At 29.8% G+C, this 11,115-nt stretch overlaps 2 protein-coding genes across 2 annotated transcripts; both read left to right on the top strand.

The window, feature by feature from the left end:
• The first annotated feature begins 651 nt into the window (after positions 1-651).
• LOC660324 (uncharacterized MFS-type transporter C09D4.1) lies at positions 652-2,397 on the top strand. Its single transcript, XM_015982052.2, has 6 exons — positions 652-1,003; positions 1,055-1,421; positions 1,471-1,694; positions 1,740-1,843; positions 1,900-2,010; positions 2,067-2,397. The coding sequence occupies exons 1-6, from the start codon at positions 713-715 to the stop codon at positions 2,368-2,370; spliced, it is 1,401 nt and encodes a 466-aa protein (XP_015837538.1). The 5' UTR covers positions 652-712; the 3' UTR covers positions 2,371-2,397.
• A 3,027-nt stretch (positions 2,398-5,424) lies between these two features.
• Positions 5,425-7,275, top strand: LOC107397418 (uncharacterized MFS-type transporter C09D4.1-like). Its single transcript, XM_015982055.2, has 6 exons — positions 5,425-5,896; positions 5,948-6,314; positions 6,360-6,583; positions 6,629-6,732; positions 6,780-6,890; positions 6,942-7,275. Exons 1-6 carry the CDS (start codon positions 5,609-5,611, stop codon positions 7,243-7,245), a joined length of 1,398 nt encoding a protein of 465 aa, XP_015837541.1. The 5' UTR covers positions 5,425-5,608; the 3' UTR covers positions 7,246-7,275.
• The last annotated feature ends 3,840 nt before the right edge of the window (positions 7,276-11,115 follow it).

Raw genomic sequence — 11,115 nt, 5'->3', positions numbered from 1 at the left:
TCGGTTGAAGTAATATTTTGAGCACAATTAAAAACAAAAAAATAGAATTGTATCCTACAGATTGTCTGAAAAAATCGTTGAGTCCTCAGGTCAATATAGCAAAAAAGAAAAATTTGCTTCTGGAATAACTTTGCATCAAGGCTTTGCCGGTGCAAAAATTGTATTGCTTGTAATTATGGTGGGAGATTAACCAAATATTTATGATTTAGAGGAAGCGTTTTGAAAATTATTGTTAATTTTTTGTACGAGTAAACCAAAAAGTTGAAAACTTAATTGTACTGAAAGTATTAAGGAAGGTCTGTCTTGTATTCGGTTCTACACAATTTTTATAAATGTTGCTATTTTAGTAATTATGTAATTGGTACCTAAGTGATTGGATAGTTATTTCTTTAAACTTGCTTAGTCGCTTTAAACAAGAGTAGTTTGTTAAATTTTACTTGTGTCGTGGTTTTTACGTAAGTACATATCATGTGAGCATAAAAGTATAAAATAAAATGTTTTTTAAATATTATCTCATACAGCTCTATCAATTCTTTTATAGTAAGAGTTTGCAATATTTGGTTAACATATACGTGTACCATTGTCACAAGCGGATCACTTATTATTATAAAATAGATTATGAGATTACATTACGTATTTAAATTGGAACAAGTTGTCTTAAACGCTTTAAAAAGTAAAAGGTTTCGTGCAATGTATTACGTTAATAATAATAATGACGGAAGACCATAATAAGGATGAAACAAATTTCAATTTACTCCAAGATAATCAGTGGAAACCAAACGGTCACGAAATCAAAGCTTACAAACGTAGATGGATAATTTTAACAATTTTCATAATTTACGGTGCTGTAAATTCGTACCAATGGATCGAATATTCAATTGTCAACAACATAATTACAAGATATTACAACGTTACTCCTGTGATGGTGGACTGGACATCAATCATTTACATGGCCCTCTATGCACCTTTAGTCATACCAGCTTCGTACATTTTGGATAAATATGTAAGTGATTTTTTTTGCATTTTACCAAACTTGTAATTTGTTTAAATGAAGGGTTTACGTGCCGCTGGACTAATTGGAGGACTAGGAACAGCATTAGGAACCTCAATTAAAGTATTTTCAATCGGACGTGAATCCTTCTGGATTGTCCTTCTAGGTCAAGCAGTTGTATCAGCATCACAACTTTTAATTCTATGTCTTCCACCAAGAATAGCAGCTGTTTGGTTCAAACCGAACGAAGTATCAACAGCTTGTTCACTTGGAGTTTTCGGAAATCAACTTGGTGTTGCCATTGGATTTGTGCTATCACCCATGATTGTGCAAAATCGTGAAAATGTGGAAGAAATTGGACATGACTTGAAAATATTGTGCTGGGGTCTTACAGCTGTGATTTTACCAACAGCGATTGCAATCATATTTTGTAAAAAATTATTTTGATTAGCGTTTTTTACTAAAACTTTATTTTCTAGATTTTCCTAAGCAGCCTCCAAAGCCACCAAGCATTACACAAGTGGAAGAAAGGAACAGAACAGAGAATTTTTCAACCAAGTCATTTTTTCAATCTATTTTAGTTCTACTGAAAAATGTGCCCTTCGTAATTCACGTGGTGGCGTTTGGTGTTAACATTGGTGTTTTTTCAGCAGTTGGTACTCTTCTCAATCAACTTGTATTGCGTTATTTTAAACACTTGCCAGTAAGTTTTCAATTGTTCCTACTTTTTTTTTGCATTTTTTTTTAGGATGCTGAAGCATTTACCGGTAGAGCTGGTTTAGTGATGATTGTCGTTGGAATGATGGGATCTATCCTATTTGGAATTTTTCTTGATAAAACACATAAATATAAGTAAAAAAAACAGTTACGGTGTAAAAATAAAATTGTTTCCTATATCATTTTTTTAGAGAAACAACTGTTTTCGCTTACTTTATGTCCTCACTAAGCGTAGTTGGCTTCATGTTTGCTTTAGAAATGAAGTCAAAAATTTTGGTTTATATTGCAATAGGAGTGGTTGGGTTTGTGACAAATTAATTGAAGCACCAACTTTATATTTTCTAATTTCTAATTTTAGTTTATTTACAAATGCATACGCACCAGTAGGTTTTGAATTTGCCATGGAGTTAACTTATCCTTCTTCTGAAGGTACTGCCACAGGATTACTTATGGCACCATCACAAGTCTTAGGAGTTGTTTTTGCATTAATGTTGGGTCAGCTTAACGTTTTAATTGGGCCGTTTTGGTCTCTAGCCAGTCAAGTTTTGCTGCTAATAGTTGGTGCTATAATTACTTGTTTCGTACCTAATAAATTAAAAAGACAGGAAGCTTTCAAGCGTAGGATAAATAATGATATATTGTTAAAAGAAATTAAACGTTGAAAATAATTAATACATGATTTTTCTCTACAGCGACTTTTTAATATTTAAGTACAGTCTCGAACAAAAAGAATGGCACCTTTAAAACCGCAGCCACAAACCTGTTCGATATGATACGGTTAATGTGTACGTTTGGCTAGTTACTAAACTAGCTGAATATTGTATACACTGGCTGGACAGTTTGTAAACTAAATGATTTATTGAAATTTATGACATGAAAAATTTTAATCGGCCATTTGCTATCCGGCTCTACTTATACCAATTCATTGAATACAATGTGTAATCCTTGCTTGCAGATATAAATAAATGAAGGTAATCCCAAAAGAAATTGAAAAATTGGACAGAAATTAACTGTATCTTGGAAATAAAATTCCAAGAAAAAATTCTCCCATACTAGTTTGATTGTAGATACAGGGTGTTAGAGAATGGCTTAGCAATATTTCGTATGTGAATCTGTCTTAATCAGACGAGTTAAAAATTCTTATATGATTTTTCTAAAAAGTGAGTACTTTTTTCAGAATTTTATGAAACAAAATGAACACGGAGGCGCTTGGGTGTTTTGAGAATTTCTAAAAATTTTTGTTGACATGTTCATTTGTGTGGGAGATTCGAATCCCGGTCTTTGGAAAAAAATAGAGTTTCCTTTTTCATAAAATCTAATAAAAAAATATTGTTGGTAGGTACATAAAATTTGTCCATGGATTAGATATGTACTTGTACGTACACACATGTTTTATGGGACTTTTTTTAGTTTTTGGAGAAATCTGAATGAATAAAACATTTTTCATGGTGCTATAGTAGAATTTACCTGTGTAAAATTACATACTATTGCCTGTAAAGGTTTGCTAATAAGTATGGATACCTATTGCTAAATATTTTCTTTTAGTTAAATTTTATTTTAACAATTGTTTTAACTTCTACTTATTGTTTGATCAAAATTAAGGCGCAAAGAGCTATCGTTAGATAAAGACAACATTTCCAAAGTTAACAAAATTTTATCAGTTTGATATTTTTTTGAAATAAGGTAAGTATGCATGTGTAACATCATCGGATTAAAAAAAAACTGTTCTTTTAAAAAATATTAAATTTGACTTTTCTTGCCATTAAAAAAATTAAGTTAGCCTCTGTCCCTAGAACAAATGGAGATAAAAATTTGATGAATATCTGAGACGATTGAATTGAAACACTTTTAAGCATATACCAAATTTCAACAAGTTTTGATGAATAGTTTTTATACAATTTAACTGTATACATACTTTTTAGTGACATTGATGCATATCACAACAGTAATGTGGTTACACAAAACAATTGGCTTATTTATTTTGATTTTTGTAGGTATATGATGGTATAATGTTTGTCCACCTAAAATTGGATCTAAGCTTGTTTTTTTTTCAATTAATAATTTTTATGAAAAATTTTCGTTCTTCTTTCTTTTATTGCGTGCTTCGTTCTTATACACTCTGAATTGGGTTATTAAGTTATTATGTATGTAAATATTTTTCTAGTTGAGTTAACATCTAGTGAAAGTTTATAAATCGAAAAGTAAAAAAAATATTTTTAATTAGTTGCAAAAGTTGTTACATATTTGCACTATTTGTGGAGATTGTAAAGTTTGTTTAGAGATGAAGTGAAACTAAATGAAATTAATTTTTATTTACCACTCATTAAATCAATGCCTACATATAGGGTGTGTCAAAACTGGCGAATTTTGAGTTCAGAGCGTTGTAGAGAATCACTTCAAGTCTAAAGTGTAAATGTAGAAATAAAATGGAGATTCGGGACTTCCCCACATTGGTTTGAAGGTAGGTACACTTCAGGGTTCTAGTGCAATTTGAATTGCGTTTTTTTTAAATGCAAGCTAAAAATTTTATTGTTTATTGTTATTTATGACGTAGATGATTGTGGAAAATAATAATGAAAATCAATTCCTAGAAAAATTTACTTCATTGGGAGTAAAAAAAAAACATTATTTTTTAATTTTTTTAGAAGTCGGCAAATTACAAAAATTTAAGATTTTTTAGTGTCCCACTTACATATAATGATGCATTTCTATCACTTATAATATAATATACTATTTTCGCTCGAAAATAAAGCTATTTTTTGAGAAACTGTTTTACATTATTATTCTTCACAAACACTGAAGCTTTTAGCCTGAATTGTGCAGAAGCCCCGAATATTTATTTTATTTCTACATTTGGACTACTGAAGTGATTCCCAAGAACGCACTGAACTCCGAATTCGACAAAGGCACCCAGTATCTCTAGAACTGCTTTATTAGAACAGTGAGAAAAAAAATTCTATTACCAAAACAAAAACCAAAAAATTTCATTTCTGAATTAAATACATGTAAATTTCATCAGAATATGGAACGCTAAACAGTGAGGTCAGGTCAGGTTAGCTTAATATGCGTTCAAGATTAAATTTTTGTTTTAATTAGTAATATCTGAGTTATACGGTTTAAAAATTAAAATATCAAGGGAAAAATTTATTGAATATTGACACATTTTACTCAAAATAATTAATTACGTAAAAGATGTTGTGATTTGGGAGATTGTTCAGCATCATTGTACATTTTCTGTTTAATGAACGTAAACGAATTATGTAAATTTATTATCGTCCATTAATTTGAACTTCTAAAAAAGCTACAGTTATTTTCCAAACCACCTAAACTGATAGTTATTGACATTAATATAAAAATAAAATAAAATTTTGTGTCAACAAAGCCGTCAACAAAAATCTTAAGTAAAGTTAATTAGACTTTACATTTTACAACAAAAATTTGGTTACAGGCGTCGTCCAACTTATATTTCTTAAAAAATTATTAGAAACTAGAACCCTATTTTTTTATTTGTGCTTTTCCATTTAAGCTATGACAATAAATGTACACCGTTAGTATTTTTAATTTTTTTAGGTGATGACATCACAGTATTGATATAACTGGTAACAATAACTAACGTACTTTTTGCATAAATTTATACTTTATCCAAATCCATTTATCTTATAGTTTTCATATTTGTATCACGTGAGCAAAGAAGTATAAAATTAAATCTACTTTGAACACAATTATTTAATATTAACGGATTACTACATTTGATTAAGACCACACTACGTGTATCATTTTCATAAGTGGAGCGTTTGTTATAATACAGATTACGTGATAACAATGCATATTTAAACAAGCTGCTTTAAAAAATTAAAAGATATCGTTTTTTTGCACAACTTAACCAACACTGTATTTATAATGGAAGATCATAATAAGGATGAAACAAATTTCAATCTACTCCAAGATAAGCGGTTGAAACCAAATGGTCACGAAATCAAGGCTTACAAACGACGATGGATAATTTTAACAATTTTCATAGTTTACGCTGCTGTAAACTCGTACCAATGGATCGAATATTCAATTATCAACAACATAATTACAAGATATTACAACGTTACTCCTGTGATGGTGGACTGGACATCAATCATTTACATGGCCCTCTATGCACCTTTAGTCATACCAGCTTCCTACATTTTGGATAAATATGTAAGTGATTTTTTTTCCATTTTACCAAACTTGTAATTTGTTTAAATGAAGGGTTTACGTGCCGCTGGACTAATTGGAGGACTAGGAACAGCATTAGGAACCTCAATTAAAGTATTTTCAATCGGACGTGAATCCTTCTGGATTGTCCTTCTAGGTCAAGCAGTTGTATCAGCATCACAACTTTTAATTCTATGTCTTCCACCAAGAATAGCAGCTGTTTGGTTCAAACCCAATGAAGTATCAACTGCTTGTTCTCTTGGTGTATTTGGAACTCAACTTGGTGCTGCCCTGGGGTTTGTGCTATCACCCATGCTTGTGAAAAATCGTGAAAATGTGGAAGAAATTGGACATGACTTGAAAATATTGTGCTGGGGTCTCACAGCTGTCATTTTACCAACAGCGATTGCGATTATATTTTGTAAAAAAAATATTTTGTTTTGCGTTTTTTAGCCAACTTTTGTAGATTTTCCAATGCAACCTCCAAAGCCACCAAGCATTACACAAGTGGAGGAAAGAAATAGAACGGAAAAATTTTCTGCAAAATTATTTTTTCAATCAATTTCAGTTCTGATGAAAAATATGCCGTTTGTAATCCACGTCATAGCTTATGGTATCAATATTGGGGTTTTTTCTGCCATTGGTACTCTCTTGAATCAACTTGTGTTACGCTATTTTAAACACTTACCAGTAAGTTTTTAATGATTTTGTTATTTTATATGCAAAGTGTTTCAGGATGCTGAAGAATTTGCTGGTAGAGCTGGATTGGTTATGATTGTCATTGGAATGATCGGGTCAATTTTATTTGGAATATTCCTTGACAAGACACATAAATACAAGTAGAAAATAATTCAAAAAACTAAATCGCTTTATCATAATTTTTTAGAGAAACCACAGTTTATACTTACTTATTGTCTTCAGTTAGTATTCTTGCGTTCATGTTTGCATTAGAAATGAAGTCGAAAATTTTGGTTTATATTGCAATAGGAGTAGTTGGGTTTGTCTCAAATTAATGGAAACACTTACATTTTCTAATCTTTAATTTTAGCTTATTTACAAATGCCTATATGCCAGTAGGTTTTGAGTTTGCGATGGAGTTAACTTTCCCTTCTTCTGAAGGTACTACCACAGGATTACTTATGGCACCATCACAAGTTTTAGGAGTTGTTTTTGCGCTAATGTTGGGTCAGCTTAACGTTGTAATTGGGCCGTTTTGGTCTCTAGCCAGTCAAGTTTTGTTGCTAGTTGTTGGTACTGTAATTACATGTTTTGTACCAAACAAACTGAAGCGACAAGAAGCCTTCAAACGTAGTATAAATGTTGATATATTGTTAAAAGAAGTCAAGCGTTGAATTATTGAAAAAATAAATCATTTATTTTAATACCGTGTCGAAATAATTTGATTTTCCCGTCTCGCCTTTCATGTAATTGTTGAAAATACTACTATTGAATATGTATCCAAAAAATGTGAATTTTTTTTCTCTAAAACTATTTTGCAGAAATGTTGCATAGAAACTTTTTGGTACTATTTCCAATCCACCCTCATCATAAGCGCAGTCGTTCGATAGTCATAGCAAAAAGATAGTCCGCAAAATGGTTGCTAGGACCACTTTAAGAACTTGTCCTTTAAAATGATATTTTGCGGATTCGAAGCAGTTCCCAAAATAACCATTTTGTAGAGCGTGTACTAAAAACATAATTTTTGTCAATCATTATCGTTCTTTTTCATAATGTAAAGAACACTTTTTGTAGTTTTGACATTTGAAAAATTAATTTATGTTTTGTGAGGTTTCTGAATCAGTCTTAAAAAACGAGTCACCATTTATAACATTCTTCTTCTTTTAATTGAGTAATAGTTGTAAGCACATAAATTGAACCTTAAACGATCTGTTGAGGTAACGTTTATTTAATGTGGCTTCTTTTGATCAGATCTTGTACAAAAATTAAGAAAATATTATCGATATACTTAAACCGCAAAAATTACGTTTATCATTTTTAAATCACACACAACTAATTACATGTTTCCGCAAAAAATACCAGTTTTTTTTCGCCCTCTTATTATTATGCATGATTACTAAGTATTGATCCTGAATCGTAATATAGTAACAAAAATTAAATATGCACCACATGAACTTTTATGTAATAGGTTGATTTTTAATATAATTCGTTGAGTTTATTTAAAGCTATGACTGTAGACAAATTTGCAATAAATCGTTTTAAAACTTTAAAAATTATTAAAGAAATCTAGTTGCATATTATCATTTATTGTAAGTTTTTCCTTTTCATAATTCCCATTAAAGTTTTAAACAATAAAAATATGCAATCATTGCTTCTGAGGATCTTATGTATGTTTTTTGTAGATACTACGCTAAGTCGCTAAGATTTTCGTTAAAAAAGTGTGAGTCAAAAAATTAATTTTTGAAAGAACATGTCGCATATTTCACACCTTTATAAGAATAAAGTTCTTGAATGATTTCCTGGTTAAGTTAAAGTAGCGTAAAAACAATAACGAAATATTGAATTTTAAGAAATTAAAAAATATATTAAAAATATTTAAAAATTTTATACGCAACTGTAAAAAATTGAAAACAAATATAAATACTTTCACCAATTTCATATTTTTTACTTTTTGTTTTTTGTGCTATTAAAAAAATATATCTAAAATTACTTTACGGAAGCTTACTGACTATCTTGCGAAGCACATTGGTTTTTAACTTTTTTTTAATTGAATTTATTTTGAAATCTCAATTTTGCAATTTCTGAAAAAGTCTTTTTATACTTTGCGTTTATAATACGTTTATTAACATCTATCAGTAGGAGTCGTTTATGGCTCATTTAAGTACAGTATACTTTAGGGATATTTAGTTTTCAAGAGTTTCATCGATAATGCGTTTTTCATTTATTATTTATTATTTAATACCGTTACTAACTGACACAAAAAAATAATTAAAACAAGAAAAAAGAGTGCGCAAAGTATAAAAAATTGCATGAAATCCTCGTTTTATAAGGGTTACAAAATTTGTTTTTTAATATACTATTCTTTTATCAAATTTTATTTTAGTCAATAATTCCACACTGCTTTAATTTTTTTATCACTTTTTGTCAACGCCCAACAATACTTAGAAAACAAATAGTACGATGTACTACTTTCGAAGTCCTTTTTCACATGAGATGTCACACGACATACCGTTACATTTGAAAAAAAATTGGAGATGGCTGTGCAGTTTTGACAGCAGATAAACAAAAATCATGTCCACCAAATGATGGGCAAGAAAAAACAAAAAGCGACCTGTTTCTGAAATTTTTACAAATATTGTGTAGGTCCAAGTTATGAAATTTCTTTCAGTTAAAAACTCTACACTGTAAGTTGTACTCTTTATCATCATTCATTGTCATTAATATTATAAACCATATGCTGAAGCTCTATCACCGCAAACATGTTGCCAAGAGGGTTTATAAAGTCTCAACTCGTGCATGCGTATTATTTGAAGATTTTCTCTGATTTCCCCTAATTTCCTCGGATTATCCCTGATTTCTCCAAGATTTCCACTGATTTTCTCTATTTTGTACACTGATCTTTCCTGCGGTTTACCTCTCGATTCTCAGTATTTTTAGTGCTTTTTAGTTTCTTAATTCGCCATATGTTTTATATTCATATCCTAAATTTTTCAGTTTTTCGTCGTTTCACTTATAATTTCAGTTTTCCAATTTCTTAATGTTCTTTCTTGCAGTTGTGTATTTTTTTTAATTTATCACCCTTTCAGTCAGTGTTTCTTTTTTTTTGTATACCAGTACCAGTTTTTAATTTTTTTAGTTTTTCAGTCTCTTAGTGTAATGGTTTTTATTCAGAATGTCATGTGTCAATATATTAGTATTTCTCTTCTTCTGAAGATTCACAAACCTTTGCAAATGCAAAGCATTAATTTGGTCATGCCACCAAATAGCATAACAAAATTAAAAACAGTAGACCAGTCATTTGTTGAAGCAATTAAACTCATACATTAAGTGCAGGTTTTTGTAAAATGCACTTCAGGAGTTGTGGAAAAATTAGTTAGTGACAAGTTATACAAAAATTCTGAAGATAAAAATCTACTGAAAATAGAAATGTTAATTGAATGAAAAAATATTGATAATGTAGAGGTGCCTGATTTTAATGCTTACATGTATTTCCATTCGGTGAGTTTATTTCCTAGGTTGAGATGAATTCTTAAGGAAAAACGAGCTAATTTTACAACAGTAAATTTACAGTAGCTGTTAGTTCTTTGAAGTGCATGAATAATTTATAACAGATAATTTTGAGAGAAAATGTGACGTTTCGTTTTTATAGTTCTGAAACAGCTGATAGATAATTTTAAGTTTTTAACAAAACGTAGTTCGTGTTGTTTGTTTTGTAATGAAATTTATTGCAATAAATAAAGATAAAATATGCATCTAATTATCAGATAATAAAAAATTTCCGTTTTTGTTCAACCTTTTTTGACACTTAAATAAGGTTTTTAATTTGCTAAAAATTCGGTTTCCAGTTATTATTACCAAAATTCCACCGTTTTTCTTCCATAAATTCATAGTAGATTGTATCAACAGCAGTCAAAGCTGAAATTGAAGTTGAAAATGGTACGATGAAAATTATGAAATTGGTCTTGATTTTGTATAAATTTTAATTTTTGCCAGTAAAATAAAAGCAGTCCCAACGAAAATATGTAATCAACTCTTTTGTTAATCCCAACTATTAACCCAACTCACTCATTATCCTTCGTTCATCCTTTAAAGAGTATCGATTATTAATTGTTTTTTTTAACAAATTAGTTTATTAAGTAATTATCATTATACAAAAACGGAACGCACTTAAAATAATGTGGTAAAAAATCACAGAAATAAAATAAAAATTACCTAATTACCTAAAAGAGGTATAGTGTACTAAAATGTAAAGGGACATTCTAAAAGAAACCTACAGTACCACATGTACCCGTAAATCTAAAGAATGTTAGAAAAATAAAATTTAAGCAGTCATCATTAGTTTTCTAAATTTGTGTTTTTTGAGATAATTTAGTAATCATACTTGTCGTACTTGTTTTATAATTTATCCAGAAAAAACCGACTCTTAATTAAACATGACACTAACAATGAAATCTATTTATGTAACCTAAATAGGATAATTGTATTTGCTTCCATTTAATAACAGATGAACTTACACAGTGGGTCACAAGTGAAGCGTGTCTGCA

The sequence above is a fragment of the Tribolium castaneum genome, chromosome 4, assembly GCF_031307605.1.
Source record: "Tribolium castaneum strain GA2 chromosome 4, icTriCast1.1, whole genome shotgun sequence".
In the NCBI taxonomy this organism is placed as follows: Eukaryota; Metazoa; Arthropoda; class Insecta; order Coleoptera; family Tenebrionidae; genus Tribolium; species Tribolium castaneum.
Note: the sequence above shows the minus strand (reverse complement) of the source record. Positions and strands in the feature narration are given on the sequence as shown.